General features: G+C 34.8%; 1 protein-coding gene across 5 annotated transcripts in view; it reads right to left on the bottom strand.

The window, feature by feature from the left end:
* Window positions 1–18,073, bottom strand: part of UNC13C (unc-13 homolog C) — a 620,140-nt gene that overhangs the window by 278,505 nt on the left and 323,562 nt on the right. For 4 of the 5 annotated variants that reach the window (XM_016153676.2, XM_016153674.2, XM_016153675.2 and 1 more), the window contains 4 exons: window positions 13,577–13,655; window positions 12,573–12,578; window positions 11,387–11,458; window positions 2,922–3,141 (listed from right to left, as the gene is read on the bottom strand). In XM_016153676.2, the coding sequence (XP_016009162.2) occupies window positions 2,922–3,141; window positions 11,387–11,458; window positions 12,573–12,578; window positions 13,577–13,655 (377 nt within the window). The remainder of the gene's footprint in view (window positions 1–2,921; window positions 3,142–11,386; window positions 11,459–12,572; window positions 12,579–13,576; window positions 13,656–18,073) is intronic. The other variant, XM_016153678.2, reaches the window with a different exon arrangement.

The following is an 18,073-nucleotide window of genomic DNA, read 5'->3' as shown; positions in this document are numbered from 1 at the left end:
TTCAGGGTCACGAACTTCCCCATTAGCTACAATTCAATGCTTCCACCACCAAACGCTTTTTTAAAAAATTTCTTTCTTTCTTTATTTTTTCTTAGATAGAACACAAATGAGTTAATTAAAGAAAAGCAGGCAAAATCTGGCTACTGTCACTGGCCTGGCACTGAGAGGGTAAGGAAAAGTCGGTTCTCTTAGGAACTGATTTTTCTGTTTCCCTCTGTTTCCTCTGTTCCTACATAGCTGTCAGCCCTGAGCCAGGAAGATAGTAAAGCATAGGAACCACCATCAAGTAAAATCCACTAAAGAGCAGCAGAGATGAGGCTGTTTGGGGAACTTATTTGATGTTTCCATGAGTCTCTGAACCTTCAAAGAAGTACAAGAGCAGTGAGTGGGATTTTTAAATCACCTGGTTTAACTTCACCTGACTGAATGGATATGTCACAGACCCAGGATTTGATGGGAATGAAATACCAAAGTCAAGTCAATTTAAAGTTAACTTTAAACACTTTCTTTTGCATGCCTCACTGGTCAGACCATTTTTTCTTTTGCTTGAGAAATGGGGGGTGGTGGGAATATGTATGTAAGTTGACAGAATGCAAGAAAGGATTAGCAAAATAATAAGGGTCCTAGAAACCTAAAGAAAATTTTTATTTTCAAGTGTTTGAAACACTGGCATATGCAATGGAAGTCAATTTATTACATATTTTATCCAGAGGTAAGATTTGGATTAAAGAACAGAAGTTACAGGAGGCAGGACTTAGTTCAAATTTTAATTTACAAGCTAGAATTTTCCAGTGATAAATTTAGCTGTCTACCAAGACGTTAAATTTTCCCTACAGTGTTTCAACAGAGACTGAAAGATCATTTTGAGAGGAGAATCAGGGAACTTCCTTATGTTTACAGGAGGCTGCATTAGCTATACCAGTCTACTGATCTTTCTTAATCTTTTACTCTTTCCTTTGCTTGCAATGTTGGCATATAGGGAACCATCTCACACTAGGTGTAACCATTGCAAATTTCTGGCTTAAAGCACTTAACGGGAGAAATCTGTGATAAGGGAATATCACAGATTCTGTAGGGATAATTTTGAATTTTATCAATAGTTATTATGGAAAGTGGCTAAGTTGAATTCATATCCTTGCAAAACCTCTTTTTGTTCAATATGAGAATATGGGTTTTAGTGAAAAAGTAAGGAGGTGTTGTTAAAGAAAATACCTCCTTCCTCGGGTATATATACCCATTCTCATTTTTCTGCACTATTTTTGATTCTTCCAGTTTACATGTGCATTTTGATGAATAACCACAAGAAAAATTTGCCTAATTTATTAACCAATATCCAATAATACATGCTTTCTTAAGAAATGAAATTAGATTACAAAAATGTTTCTAAAGTTTAATGAATGTTTGGCATCTCTCTTCTTTAACAGACTGAAGAAGAATGAGCTCATTTCATAGGTATGACCTCCATCAAATATATATGACCTCCATTATATATATTTTTTAAGGAATTCAAGCCATTTGTCTCTAGATGGCAATATTTTTCCTGTTTCCTTAAACATCGCTGAGTTAATATGCTTATATCTTAAGATGTCTATTTTACAATTCAGTTTTTTAAATCAAGTGGACTGAATTTTAATTGGATTAAGATATTTTGCAAGTAAATTGGCTGAGTAATACTGATTCAACCCCTCTACCTTTTCAGCAGTTATTCCTAAATATACTTTTAATTTTTCAAATACTAATTCTGTTACTAAAAAAAAAAAAATTATTTATCATGATTAATAGCCTAAATCTAATCTGACTGTGTAGGAAGAATAATAATCAGGCAGAGAAAACTGTAGAATGTGTCACTGTTACTACAAAAGCTAACTGTGACAGCATTTCTGATTTAATCTTTATTTTGACATTTTCTTCTGTCCTTTCTCGATTTCAAGCAACCCATGCACCTTACAATGACTGCATTCATATAAACAATAAATAGAAGGGGCAATGTTTAAATACAAAATAAAATATTATTTGCAACTGAAAATTCATTTTTAAATATATTTTTGACAATGTTTTTTTAATTATTTAAGGTCAGAAAACATGCTGAAATAAATGTGGTAGTAAAAATCAGTAATATGTACTATATAGAGTGTGATGTTTTGGCATTTCTGGACCTCATCTAAAATATTAGTATAAAGAATTTTTTTGGAAGTAGAAAATTTAAGATAACTTGTCATAAACGTCAATGTGACATGTACCTATTCAGAAGTGCAAAAGTATGAAGAGGCCAGTAATATTCACTGAGCATCTACCTCTGCCAGACTCTTAGCAGAGACCATTTTATGTAGTATTCCCAATAATCCCCCGAGGTAAATTTTAGTATCCCTGTTCATTTGGTGGAGGAAAATAAAGCCCTGAGAAGTTGAAATTATTGTTTAAGGTCACATATCTAGTAACTTAAATTTGCCTTTGACCTTCAAGCACAAGACATCCCAGGTCGAAGGCCTGTGCAGAGGTTGTAGAAGAACATGGCTCCTTCAGGCAGGTACCAAACAGGCTTGGGAAAAAATTCAAACCACTGTCATCACAGAGGTGTGCCTTAGCCCCTGTTTGAGGAACAAGACTCTACATACCACATGGGGCTATTATAAGATAAAAGTGAGATAATAGATTGGAAGTCACTTTAAAGATTTCCACTCGATGAGTGCATTTGCACTCCAGGTACTCACTCTGAGGAGTTTAATAGTGCTGAATTCAACATTGCAGGAATGCATGATAAACTATATGACTGGATGGGTAGTATGTGTTTGCGTAAGTAGGAGAAGGAGAAAGGTAAGATTTCTTTGAAAACCAGCAACAGCTGAAGAGTACTACTGTGAAAATACATAGGATAAGGCAGGCTCTACCCACCTACTTCTCCAGCCTAACCAAGTACTCACTCTGCAAACAGTCAGCGTTTAGGAGGTCCTGACACTTTTCATGGCACTTCACTCCACACTCCAAACACTTCATGCCTTGCCGGGCAATGCCCCACAGGAGCCCTTCACACTCGTAACAGTAGGTAGGTGTCGTAGCTGTCCAGACCTCAAAATTGTGTGGGGTGGTAGAAGACATGGGGTAGATCAATGCCTGCAAGGTCTTCTTGAAGACATGCATTTTCTGTGAAGAAGACAGAAGTTGCCAATGCAAAATCAAGTCAGTGGATTTGAAGAACTTCAACATTAAACAAACATTTTACCACTTTCCCCTGAAAATGCTTTATAACTCTGCTCATTTATTCTTCTCTCAGTGTCCTAGGGCCCAATTCAATTATTTGAACATAAAGAACTCTTTAATCTTCCAAAGTGGACTGAGCTCTGCTATAGAGCAAGCTTCTTTCATAGCAGTATAGGGCTCTAATTACTTGACAATATCTATGTCCTGGATATACTGTAAACTCCGTGAGGACAAACATGATGAACATCTTGCTCAAAGCTACAACAATCCTCAGAGCTTAACCTAGTCTCTGGCTTGAGATAAGTGCTCAGAAAACATTAATTAAAAAAATAAATTTATATTTCTATCTTTAGTCTAAGTTGGTTCTTGGTAAAATTGTAAAGTAAATGGAAAGTATTCTCAATGCTGACCCTAAGCCTCTAGAAACACCTTCAACCCTCTTTTATATCCTACCCAGGTCTTTCTCTCCTCACTCTGTATCCTTCCTGACACTTCACATCTCAGCCGGAAACATGCTTCTTTTATAATTCTTTCTGCAGGAAACTGCTTTCATTGCTTATCCCTTAGAAAGGAGCACAGTAACTAATTCAACAGAAAGCAATCATAAACAGATAAAGGTTAAATGTGGCACTATCCTGTGGTGATTTATATCTTAAAAAGAGATAATTTTTAATAGCATGTGCAAAGACTTTCTAACAACAAGCTATTCATGGGGTAGAAAAATCCACTGAACAAATAGCTGGGATATCTGAGTTCTCTAGCACAGGCTGGATTATGTGATATTTAAAATGGGCGTCTTTAGGCAAGAACTGTCCATGTTTCTCTTCTTAGTACCTAAACAATGCCTATCATTGTCCCTGGCACATATTTTTCTTATGAAAGAAATGAACATTCTGCCATTTAAGTCTTATAATCTACAGAGATTAAAGGTCTCTGTACTTCACTTTTCTGCTCTACCCTATCAAATTATATGATAACAAATATATTCCATAGACTTCAAAACACTCAATAAATAGTAAATATTAATAATGATAATGTATTTGCAATCAAGAACTGTAAGTCAATAGAAAAAGAAACTTGTTTGGATGAGTCCTTCTCTAGGCTTCTCATATCCCACAGTGCAGGCAACTTCCTGAAAAACTAGCACTCTCTAAAGTTACATTTACAGATAATTTCACACACTGCCTGATGCATACAAAATGGATATTTACATAAATCCTGTAAGAGCCTAGCTGATAAGTAATACTAGAAGGAAAGCATTTATATTTTGCATTAATCATCCTTGAAACTCATTTCAAATTATCTTACTACAGAAATGAAAAGGCCAATTTTCTATTATTTTTTTCATTCCACATTATAACAGCGGCATAGTTCCCTCTATTATTACAATTTCCTCATTATGTGTTATCCCAGAATATGTTTGGTAATGGTACTGGGAGATTCCTTGCTAAGGAATCTTTATTAAAAATTTTTCTTACTTTGAGCAGCAAGATCCAAGCCTTGCCACTACATGAGGATCTGGCCAAAACTCTTTGTGCTTCAAGGGGGTCTACAGTAGGGTCAAATACAGGAATAACTCAAGTGGGAGACCCTATATGAGGGTTTATACAGACAGAATAACCGGATCCACTACATTTCAAAGATAGCCTGTGCCAAGTGAATCTCTTGGGTTCATTTCATAATAAGATGTCTTGCAAAGAACTGTGAAGAGTTCTGTTAGAATTAGGAGCATGCATTATTTACCTTTGTTTTCCCTTTACTGCCTAGCAAAGTGGGTATCTTCAACGTCATTAGCATGAAATGAATAATTTTTGGTATAACAAATTTTTCGTGAGTTGTCCATAGTTTCCTATTCTAGCTAGGTCGAGGGTGTGGTGTGATGTGTGTATGTGTGGTGTTTAGTAGAGTATTTTTGGTTTAGCTAAAAAAAATGAAGGAATTTCATTATATTTAGAATTGAATAAAGTGATTTGTTGTTTGTCTAAGAAGAAAAATAGTAATTTTAACTCAGTGAAACATGGTAGAAATGAACACAGAAAAGAAATGCAAATTAACTTAGAAGGGAAAATTGAGCAAGGGGTTGTTTTTAAACATGAATTTGTATTTTAAGATTAAGTAAATGATTGCTACATTTCATCTAATCTCCTATGTCTTTTTTTTTTTTAATTGAATTCAAGTGATGTATTTTTGGTCCTCTAAATCTGTAGGCTACATTAGAAGTAATACATATAAGGAACACTTGCTAAAAAATTAAACATGTTAGAAGTAAACAAATAATCAAGTTCTAAATAGACATCTGAGAAGATTTTCTTGAAATGTTTGATTTGGTTAAGGAGTCATGATCCATTTCATAAAAAGAGAAAGTAAAGCTAATTAAAAAAAATAAGAAACATGGAAAATTTACTAGATAGTACAATGAAAATCAACTGAATGAGGCATTAAAAAAAATGCCAACACTTAAGAGCTATAGAAGCTAGAAGAAAACATTGGATAATTTGTTAGAGGGTATATATCCACAGTCTCAGGGAAATGAAAATGAGTCTTTCTCATTCTTTAATTTTGGAATATGGACATGTTGAAAATTAAAATAAATGGTATATGAAACATTTTTTAGTCCAGCAAAGCGTAAGATGAAATGATGGTCAATTTAGAAATTCATTAAATGGATAGTTAAGGAAATCATGTAAAAATACATCTCATAAAAGGAGAATATTGCATCTTGGGGAATATTGCATCTTGGGAGAAAGAAGATGTTTTCTTAGCAGCAAAATAAAACTATATCAAGATTCTATAAAGGACAGAGAGTTTGGGATTTTGTAGGGTAAGAGGCACTGAATGAAAGCGAGGCAGAAGAAAACAAGAGGAAACATTAATATCAGCCATGGATTTGGGAAATGGACATCTGTAACTCACCATTAGTAGTTGGATTAAAGGAGAAGAGTAAGATTGTCTTTCTAATGTAGCATTTAAAGTGGACAGAAAGATAAGTAGGTACAGCAATAGTATCCTAGCTGAAGTGAATGGGTCTCTGGCCCAGGCAAATCAAACATACGGAGAGGGTGATCCCAAGAACAGGCAGAGCTGTAATTACTGGGACTGAAGCACAAAGTAGAATCAGCAATTTAAGAGACTTGCTGCTAATCTATTTTAAATGTTTCTAAATTTTCAAATCTTCTACAACAAACAGCATTTCCTAAAATGTATTTTCAGATTGTAATAAAATACATCCACACTGTAAAAATAATTTGTAAAATACAAAAGGTACAAAATTAAAAAGGTAAAAAGTTTTCTATTTTCAATAACTAAGTTAGGAATGGTCTGATTCATGCTCTTCCAGTACTTTTTTTTTTTCTTCCTATTTATAGACGTGATAAAAGACTTTTCAAATTAGGAAAGAACCAATAAAGGTTATTTTTGCATTAGTGAAGTGATTCCAGAAAATGAGGCAATTTTTTATTGTGTGTAGACACTGTTTTAATCTCCAGAAATGAGGGTAAGGGATGCTTTGACTCTGATAAGCCTTTGTATCCAAGTACAACCTATAGACTTCAAAGAGGAGGATGCTCATGGTTTAGACTAGTATTTCGTTAAAAAATCCTGCTCCAAGAAATTGGAATTTAAGTTGAGTTGCCCTAATATATCACTTTTTGAACAATTAGGACATGGGAAGGAAACAAATTACCTTCTCTATATGAGAAAATTAAAACAAGTCTGAGAAATAAAACAATCAGGCTTCCTGCCAAGAGCAGTGACTAGTGTTTTTAGACCATCAATATTCCAATCTACCAACTGTTAGTACTTAGAACAGGAACAAAGCTTGTCTGCTTCTATTTGCCATATATCTTTTCACTTTTTCCCCTACTATGTTAACCAGTGACTTTACTAAGGAACTTCTATTTTCCTCTTTATCCTGTCGTTTCCCTTCATGGGGTTATGGAAACCATTCCTTTCCTATACTTGAAAAAAAAACCCATATTTTGATAATTGCTAGAAAATATATGCTTTTTTTTTTTGAAGCATTTTCTGTGTACTTGATGCTTTTTAGAAATAAAAGCTATTTGCTGTCCTTTAGGTATCATTTTGCTATTTCAGGCCAGAGTCACCAGAAATATTTGCAGAGCAATGATTAGGTACAATGGGACTTTTGAAATTTGTTATGAATATGAAGACAGAACAACAGTAGGATGAGTTCCTGAATATAAAGACAGACATAATTTCAGGATTAATTTATTCATCAGAATAATCATCACATAAAATTGACTAAAATTACTCAGGTAATTTTGTTTTTCTTGGTTACAGAAAATACAGACTAAAAGTTATGTGCCTATCCATGGAAGATTGTAAGTCATTTGTTTTTACTTGTATTGTTCTATAACAGATATTAATTATCATTGACCTGAGAAATTGGGGAGTGCGTCCAAATAGAAAGAGGGAGAACAATGTCAAAGTAGATGATTTAATAATTCAAGGAGAGTACAACATAGGATATGCACTCTATTACGACAGAACATGATCTGAAAATGAATTAAGATACATTTGTCATGTACTGTATCAGTTTTTCTCCAACTGAAACCTTCAATGAAAATGCATATATAAATAATGAGAATATAAATCTACTATCTCATTTGATTCTCCCAACCATGTTCTAGAAATATTAGTATATTCATTTTACATATTGAAAAACTGATCTGGCAACATGGAGGACTAAGTTAATATAACCTACTAGAGAGAAGTGTTGGAAAATATTTTAATACGTAAAAGAATATTAAAAGAAGCCGAAGACTGTGCTCTTGACGAAGGACCAAGAGCAATACTTGTAAATAAGTTCATCTTTACATTCGGTGTCATTATCGCTGGTTTCTATGTCAGTACTCCCTGGAATCTGACCCTGAGCTGCAAAGACAACAGGGAGGCACCGAACTTAGCATGTACTCTGAATACCTCAATGCGAGTCTCTGCCCCACTTTCCTGATTGCCATGTGCTCTGCCTTGTAAGACATTGTTTCATTCTCAAAAACAGTATTATTATTTTCATTTTAAGGGTGAGGTGGACAAGTCACAGGGAGTCAAAGAGTACTGGTAAGAAACAAGTTCTCAAAGGTAGTAAGAAGTGTAGCCGAGATGCTAAGTCAGGCTCATATCACTTCAACACCTGTTCATGTGTCTGGAAAGGGTTCCTGTTCCTAAGAGTCCAGAGAACTGTAGTGTAGGTAAGCCTACAACTCCTGGATTGAACCCCAGGAACCAGACAGGTGTTCTGACCTGCTTCCTCCTTCCATGTTTTCTCTCCAGTGTCATGCTAAGAACAGGGCCCAGGTCTGACCCCTGATTACTCCCACACCTAGTGTTTGTCAGTCTCTATTATCAGTCTTGAATCCTATTATTGAAAGAAGGAACCATACTCTCCTAGATAAACCAGCCTTTACTAAGAACTGACAAACCCTGGAAGCATGCCATTAGACTAGCCTCCTAAACATGGTCATCAATCTAGACAGAAAAAAAACAGAGTTGTAGCATCCCTTTTAGGCTTAGTGAGTTGGATTCTCCACTTGAGTTTCCTATAACCCTCACCTGAGCCTTCCTTAAATACTCTGCCTGCTAGAAGCTTCCGTTATAACCTGTAGCAATAGTGGGTACCAAATGTTATATCGACTCCCCTCACACTATATTAAAGTCTTATAACAGCAGAGATTTTTAGCTGAGTTGTTCATTGCCTTTATTCCAGAATCTGAAACAATGCTTGACACACAGTAGTCAATTAATATTTAATTATTGAATGATTCTACTTTGTCCCACTGTTGGGTCCATACCTAGAAAACTATCATGACATGATGACAGTGTGCCAGGCAGACTACTGTTGTGGTGTATGGATACCAGATTGGTATTCTTTCTTGTGTTATTAAGCCAGATGGAAATGTTCAGAGACCATAGTCCTTAGGGACTCATTAAACTGAGATTCCCACTCAGCGCCAATAGCTCCTCGTGGGTGAGTTGGAATTGCTGATGGAGGGAGCACCCCGCAGTGCTTCTCTCACTGCCAACAGAGTGCTGCCGACCCACTGTCATCATGCATAAGACTTTAGAGCTCATTTCGTCTTTGGAAGAGATGGCTGAGCTTTTTACCATACATCTCTTTAATTGCAATAAAAGTGCTATCATTTGATATTTTCTACATGGCCAAAATGATTTCCTTTATGTAAAGGCAAATATTTCATGCTCTCACATAGGAAGACTTTTAGCACTGAGAAATGAAAATTATTCGGCATTCATGTTAGTTGCCCATGGAACCACTTAATGTGACGGCTTGTCAAGACTGACATTTAATATGCTTGCTGTACAAAAGTCACATCTCATTTACTTTTTGAGACATGGGCCCCAGGGAAATGGGCTTTCCTAGTGTGAGAGGAAGCTGATGGATACTATTTATCCATCCAACACCCATGCAAAAAAATCTGAGATCTTCTGAACCAAAGAAGTAAAATGATATTAAGTTGATGAAAAGTAGATCAATAGTTAATTTAACCATAAAGTGAGGGTATGCTCCTTGTCAGAGTCTCAGAAAAATATAGCAACATTCTTTAATTTCTATTGCATAGTAATGAGTATTTGTGCTTCGGACCAATTACCATACTTTAAAATATAAGAAAGGAATAGTGTGGGAATGTATTAATCGAAATTCTTGACCTTGATTATGTCCTCAAAAGACTAGATACTTCAAGATTCACCAAGCAATATGGGGCCTTCTCATACACCAAAGAATGTTTACTTTATCTTGAAACCAAACTGTGTTCAAAATATTACATGGCATCTTATGACCCTGGGAAAGTAGTTACATTGTTTTAATCCTGTGCACAATCAAAAATGTTTTAACTTGCTGTAGCACCCAGATATTCAAATGAATATGTAGTATATTGGGGCCAGGGGAGCTGATAAAGACCTAGAAAATGTTGGCTTTTGGAAGAAGACAATGACAGAAAGAAGAGAATGAGAAATATAAATGTACATAATGGTGTTTAAATGTCAAATGTACAGAAATTGACAAGTAATATTTTTAGCAAAAATTTTATTGTATCAGAATGACAAAGTCACTAAAATTGAAAGGAGTATCTTAATTTCCAGGAAAAAAAAAAGGACATAGGTTAATCGTCTTGAGTGAAATACCCAGCAGAGTGTCCCCAGAGGATGGAGTACCGTGGTACAACATCCGCTGCACATTAGAATTGCCTGAGAGTTTTAAAAACCCCTTCTACTTAGCCTACACTTGAAGCCACTTAAATCAGAATCAATGGGAATGAGACCCAAGCATGGGTATGTTTTAAAGCTCCCCTAGGTGATTCCGATGAGCTATGTTTAAGAATCCCTGACCTAGATATTTGTAGCCTGCTTGTAACTTCCAATTGGTTCTTTCATTCAGCAAAAATTTACAAAGCTTCTACCTGACAGACGGTGTACTAAGCAATAGAAATTAAAACACTTAATAATATTTAACAAAACAACAAACAGAATATAATGCCACCCTCAGGGATATCAGTCTAAAAATAAAGGTTTATGCAAAACAATAAAATTTGCTATAATAACAAAAATAATAACAGTAGGTTGTGTTTATTGTTTACTATACCCTAGGTTATGCTGGGTGTCAAATATGTATGCACATCCTTAATCCTCTTATTATTACCTCACTATACAGATGAGAGAGCTCAGGTTTAGAGAAGTTACATAACTTGTCAGAATACAATAATGACAATTTAGCAATACAGATGCATCTCACCCCAAGCAGCCCTCAGTCTTAACAATAGTACACTGTGAAGGTTGTGATTAAATGCTAGAAAACCCAGAGGAGAAAAACAATTCAGCTAGAAGGGGAGAAGAATGTTTAGGAAAGCCTCATAAAGGAGGCAAAATTTCAACTATTTAAAAATTTAGCAGGATTCTTTTCGGGGGGCAAAGGGGAGAATAAATCTAAACTGTGTTAAGAGGAATAGCATTTCTAAAGATGGGAAAGTGCACGTATATTTGAGCAGCAGAGGATAATTTGAGGCTCAGAGAAAATTTGTTTAGGGTCAGACTCCTCCCATGCTCCATTATTCCTGGAATATTGGAAGGAACATTACAAAGGAGTGGATCAAGCAGAATGATTTTCCCACTGTACTACGATGGATACATAGTTAGTCACTGACTCTTTACTTACCAGTTCCTCATTGTTTAGTGATGTTCTAATCACCATAGCTAGGGAGAGTCCAGATTTCCGGGCAGCCAGGGTCTAAAATAAACAGAATGATAAGTTATTGCTACAAGAAGTGTTTGCTCAGCAGAAGGTGAAAATGTAAGAATAAAGTACCATTGCTCATGTTTTAGACAACAAGGAGACCTGCTATGTTCAGTAGTCAGCCAGTTCATCTGGAATGTGGAATTATAGAACATTAAAGTTGAGAGGCCCTTTAGAGCATCAAACTCAACCCCTATATTTTACAGATGAGAAAACCAAGATTCATCAAGATAGGGTGACCAGCCCATGGTTTCCAGGCTAGAAGAGACTTCTAGAATTTTTTCCCCTAGATAGTCATGATCACATTTCTTAATAAAATTTAACCATTGGTACAGAAATAGTTGATTTGTGTGATAGCCCTGAATCACAATTGGTGCTAGACGGCTTTTGAGTTATTCACAGTTCTCTGGAACAATCTTCCATTTCTAGACAGCATATTTTCTTCCAAGGGCCCATTTTATCAACTGAGAATCATTACACCCACATTTTTTTTCTTCACTCAATGCTGATAACTTAGGCTATTTTAGGTAAGCCCCTTTAGATTTTCCTGTAAAATAGAACCATTATATGGCTGCTACCCAAACATATGCAATATAACAAACCTGACAGTGTTATTGAGAACTTTGGAAATCAGAAATTCTATATGGGCATTTCAAATCTGCTCTCCCATTAGGAGCAAAGGGAAATCATAGTGGAATAATGCATCTGGTCATAAATATACCTCCTCGTAGCTTCAGAGCCATGCACAGCCAGATAATGTTTAGCACAATCCTAAGTGCGAAGTCACTCTTCACCCATCTCCACCCTACCATGTAAACCTAGAGAAGGCTTACCTCCAAGGATTCACCCAAGATCATCTTCCATCTGACAACTACTGTCACTAAAATTATGCTTTAATCCTATTTTAGTTTGTATCTGCACTTGTTTACGTAACTTCATTTTCCTTTCATAATTTAACTAGATTTTAAATACTTGGGGAACCCAAACTTATTATTCTTGTACATCTCTGTGTTTTTATCTCCCCATCTTGCCCTCCTTTATCCCATGAATAAGTGCAGGGTACATTTGAGAAAACTGGCAAATATGAGTTAAATAGAAAATCACTTACCATGGCCTGAAGATTCCAAGTGTCAGAGAAAACAAAGTATAAATAGACATAAGAAAGTGAGAAAAGAGTATAATGATGTTAAATAAGTCTAACACTTTAAAAATAATGTCCATACTATAATGGCAGGAGTATGAGCTAATTAAGCAGACATTTCATGCTTTCCAGTATAAGATATTTCCAGGCAAGATTTTATCCTTCTTAATTTAAAACTAAAGTGATGGCTTTCTGATGAAGATTTTTCACAGTGTAATTAAAAACTACTGCTACCAAAAATTTTGGTTTCTCTGGGGAAAAATATATTCTCGTGTTATAGACGATTAAGAATATGTTTCCAAAAAACTGTGAAGACATTTTGGGTGGTAGAAAACCCTATTTTCATGCTGATGGACTATGCGTTTTTATAATCTAATACAGACCATTATTAATTCTTTGCATCTCCAGATGCTCTCCAGCAATATTTTGTTATAGGAGAGTTTGAGTTATTCAAGGTTGTGTTTAGGGCTAATAGAGGTTATAATGACCTGGAAGCCATGCCTTTCATTAAATAGTGGTACAGCTAGACTTGATTTTAATGTAATAAAAAATTCATTAGTATTATCTGCTTGCTTTATGAAGTATTAAAGTCTGCTGGGTTAAGGTGAAAAAAGTTCAAATAAAGCTTTAAACTGCAAATTAAATTTGTAGTCATTCACAACGCCACACACATCAAAGTTCAATTGCAGCCGCTCACTTGGCATGCTGTGTAACTTCCTTTGCTCAATTATAGGGTCATTTTAACTCCTTTTGTAATTTCAACTAATATCGACAGCTGTCAAAAGGTTCGAGTTATTTTCTCCATCTAATAGATTTTAAAGAAATAATAAACATAACACTTGGTAGAATCTGGTTTCTTATATGTTCTATTCTATGAAATACTTATATGCCAGGTAGTTCATGAGAAGGATAACATGACCTTTAATAAAGAAAAGACATGCAATTAAATAGAATCAACAGGAGTGACTTACCACATCTCGTACAATAGGCAAAGTTTTTTTCCTGCGGAGGTCTGGCATACTGTCAATACCATACAGTCCCCACCCAGCCCTGAAAGAAGCAAAAAAAAAAAAAAAAGAATGCGATCAATGGGTAGCTGACTTCCTAAAAAAAAAAAAAATTCAACTATTCATAGTGAAAGGCTGAGGAAAAGATTAAATAGATACCATGATTTTCAACCGCTTCACAAAGTAACAGAGATCCAAGACTCTAGGACCTTGCCCAGTGTGGAGAGACCCTAGCTGCCACACTTAATGATCACTTCTTGGACAGTTCCATACAGTAAAACTTTAAAACATACATGGCTTGGTTTGATACACAGTTTTACTGTCAGTGTCACAGACAGAATAATCAAGATTGTTAGGTATATGGAACTTCGCACCAAACCATTCTGGTGCACAATTTGGTCTGCCTGCAATGGTGAAGAAATTACTTTTATTATAAAAGTACCATTTTTTATGTGTGTTGCATCTTCACAGATTAAACTCCAAAGTAGCATTTTAATGATCCATAGACACATTTAAAATGTTAGTGATTACCCTGATATGAGCATTTCGACTTATCTGAATTTATCCACAGATAAATGCACAAGATTAAAGTAATTTGCTATACAAGGATGTTCACTGTAATATTTTTTGTAATAGCAACAAAAGCTAGATAACTTAAATATTCAGTAATAGCAGATTAAATGAGTATATATTATAAAATATAATGAGAAGATTGCAATAATTAAAGAGGATGAGGCCAATATATATGTGTATATATGAAAAAAAATACTCATGGTATAAAGGAGAAAATCAAGTTTGCATGTTAGTAAGTTTACTATGATCCCATACATGTATGTATTTATACAGGCATAGAATATGTCTAGAAAGATATTCATCAAACTGATAATAATCACTACCCTTGTGGAGTGAAATTAGGTGAGAGAAAACAAGAAGACTCTTACTATGTTATAAATTTGGTAATGTTCAATGTTTTTATAATAACCTGTCATTTTTGTAAAGTATATTAAAATTTATGTTTATTTAAAACAAGTTTAAAACATTGTATTTATTGCATTTTTATTGTCTTTTCATGCAACCAAAAGGTGTTAAAATCACAGATGATAGCTTCTCCTTGTGGTCACCTAAACTACAAAACTCTTGCTAACCTCTAGATTAGAGTCAGCCTTTCGCCAGTAACAACACAATTCATAACTCTGGGTATTAGCTGAGTAGTTCTGCCATTGGAACAAGGTACGACAACATTTTATAGTCCAGTTTTCCACTGACACAGTTTTCTAGCTGCTTAGCTTAATAAAAGAAAATCTTGGTTGACTGATTTTTTTTTTCTTGGTTGCCATGGTCTTAATACTTCCAGTTGTATCAATTATTAGCTTGGTGATCTCAGACAATTCATTAAATGTACCATATAACTCATGTAAAATATAAGAAAAATATTAATAAAGATAAAATGGTAATAGTAGTAACCTATATATTTGAAAGTGAGGACGAAATGCAGTAATGTGAAATATTAAAACCATTACAGTTGAGTAAGGATGTCAATGATGAACAAATTATGCTTAATGTCATCTACTCCAACTAAACGTTACCTTTAGTTTAGATCATAGAATACAGGAAAAAAATAGTTGTGGGGCAGAGATCAAGAAAGGAGAAAGAAACAAGAAAGGAGAAAAGCTAGGAGGGAAGACAGTTTGTGTGTGTGTGTGGTAGAGGCAGATAACATTTAAGTCCCTGTCCAAACTGATGGTATGAGAAAGGCGTTAGCACAGTTTCCTTCTGCCCAGAATAATACTAATTGACATTCTCTAGGCCAAGGGCTGTGATGGTCATGTGATAAAGGTCAAGCATTGGGGTCACGAAAAAGAATCATTGTCAGCATGCTCTTATGAACTGCAGGAAACTGCAGAGTGAAGGGGGAAAAGAGTAATGAACTTTTATTTTGTCTTCTCAACACTCATCTTCAGAAAGCGAACCAGCTATTCTGAGTGTAACTTCTTGCTTCTCACCTATTCTCTTTTCATATTCTTCTCCTCTCCCTGCCAGTTTATACTTGACTATCCCACATCCCAAACATTAAAAATATCAGAAAAAGATTGAGTGGGTTTGTGTTCAAAGAAGGGGGGGAAAAAAGAATTTTTCTAGTTTTATTTGCTCTAATCTAAGGCTCTGACTTCAAGCAGTTTCTGCTTTCTCTCTTCTATGAACAGAATAATGGCATATAATGTGCATTAATAAATGTCTTTCCACCACATTACATGGCAATCACACTAGCTGCCTTCAAGTGTTTTGAAATGTTTTGACTACTAAATAATGTGACTTTAATAACTATGTAAAGAAACAGTCAATTGTGATAATAGCTGAGAAAGTGATTTATAAACTGCAAAGCGTTCCATAAATGAGACGTGTGTTTTCTATCAATAATTTATTTATTTTCTTTGCTTGCCCTCTTGTGGAACTTAATTCAAATTCTCAAGTGCACCGAGAATCTTGAGCAACTCTCCAGACCCACAAGTTCAAGAATCAGTTACACACATATTTTACTAAGCCTCACACTTGACCACTATGCTTGTTTCATAAGAACAGAGAGAGATGTCCAAGGACCCAGACCAGACCTGAACATTACAGAGTAATAAGCCCAAGTTAAAAAATATGGATCCAAAATTCATCTCTGTTCCATTTGATTTTGTCATTTAATTTCATTGAACCTATATTTTGTAATTTGTAAAACTGCAATGCAGTAAAATTGTTTTTAACCTTCACAGATAACCTCCAAAATGTTAATTATCATGTTCTGTTTCCTTATAATTTTACATTTTCATCATTACTGTGTGTATATAAGTTCATGAACTTATCCATCAAATAATAATAAATCTTTTATTGCAAATATGAATCTTAAAAAAAAAGTCTGCCCTTCTCATTAGTAGAGGAATGACTGGTAAATATGGTGAAGCTCTACACAAATGTAAATTATGTGTCATTTTTGAGAGGCTTCCTAACCAAGAAAAATCTGGGAGAGATTAAAGAACAAAACATGGTAAAGACTGAAAATATCAGTAGATTAAATCACTGACCTCCTAGGCAAGAGGTCAAGTTCATGGATATCAGTTAAAATTCAGAAGAATCTAGCTAGGCTCAAAGATGAGAAGGTCAGAGGGAGTCATCCACACAGGCAACAGCAGATAAGTAACTCTGAAGGTGAGATCTGATTTTAGGAAAGCTGTTTGATTTCAGCCCTTTTTTGGTATAGCTGAGTAGATTAAGCTGTCCCTAACTGTGTCCAGTAAACTAAGAATAGCTAATATGTATGTGATGCTTAGCAGGAGTTGGACAATGCTAACAATTAGTAAATCTTTACACGAATTACCTAATTTCTCAAAAAATCCAATGAGATATAAATACAGTTATTTCCCTCATTTTATAAATGAAGAAATGGAATAATGAAAGCAGAGAATAGCTCAGAATCATCTCCGAGGTCATTATCTAAGTCAGAGATAGTGGTGCCAAGATTTGAACTCAGTCTCTATGGCTTACCATACTGTACTATTTATATCACTGAATCTTTCCATATTTACAAATAATATGAGCGGAAGCTTACATTAATCCCATTTTACTTTTAATAAAACCAAAGTTAAGCAACTCATCCAGGCCTAGAACTATATGATAGATCTTAATTTCTACAGCAAGACTGTCTTATCTCTAACCTTATATTCTTAATAACTAATTTTTTTTTTGTTAGGAGGAAATGAGAGACCTGTCCCGATTAATTTAGAATTATTTAAAATTTTTTTCAACTTATTTTAAGAAAAGTATAATCTTCTGATCAGAATCCCTTTCACTGTGTAATATAGTTCCAGTCCTCTTCAAATGGCTTCTTTCCAGCTATTCAGATGTACTCTTTAGGCAAAAAGGAAAATTTTAGATTACAGGCACTACAAATAAGAATGACAAGAGACCTACATATCTGGAAAGGCAATGATCACATAAATTGACGATATGGACATAATTTTGTAGGCTAAATTAAGATGTGTTCTAATTCAATGTTTGTTCTATTGCATAGTCTTAAATTTTACATGGTTTTCTTAGTTCTTTGCATTCATTAAAAGGAATTTACTAGTTTAATAAAATCTGAGACATAATAGTATACTACCAAATACCTTGACTCAGGTTCAGTTAACCATCTTGTTACAGAACAAACAATACAAATGATCTAAAGGATATATATTCTATACTTTTAAAGATATCTGATACTTAGGTAGAGGATGTAAAAGCTGATTTTACTAAGTATATATTACTTTCATCTAAAGTTGATCTGGTAACATACTGAATATATATAGATGGGAAAAGAACTCCGAGGCAGCACTGGGAGAGGATCACATTAAAACTATCAAGTAGATTTTCCAAAGGTAAATCTTTCTGATTATGGGACAAAGGTGTGTATTTCCACGAGTGGATGGCTGACGGTTA

The sequence above is a fragment of the Rousettus aegyptiacus genome, unplaced genomic scaffold (assembly GCF_014176215.1).
Source record: "Rousettus aegyptiacus isolate mRouAeg1 unplaced genomic scaffold, mRouAeg1.p scaffold_m13_p_3, whole genome shotgun sequence".
Lineage (NCBI taxonomy): Eukaryota > Metazoa > Chordata > Mammalia > Chiroptera > Pteropodidae > Rousettus > Rousettus aegyptiacus.
This window is presented reverse-complemented; position numbering and strand designations above follow the sequence as displayed.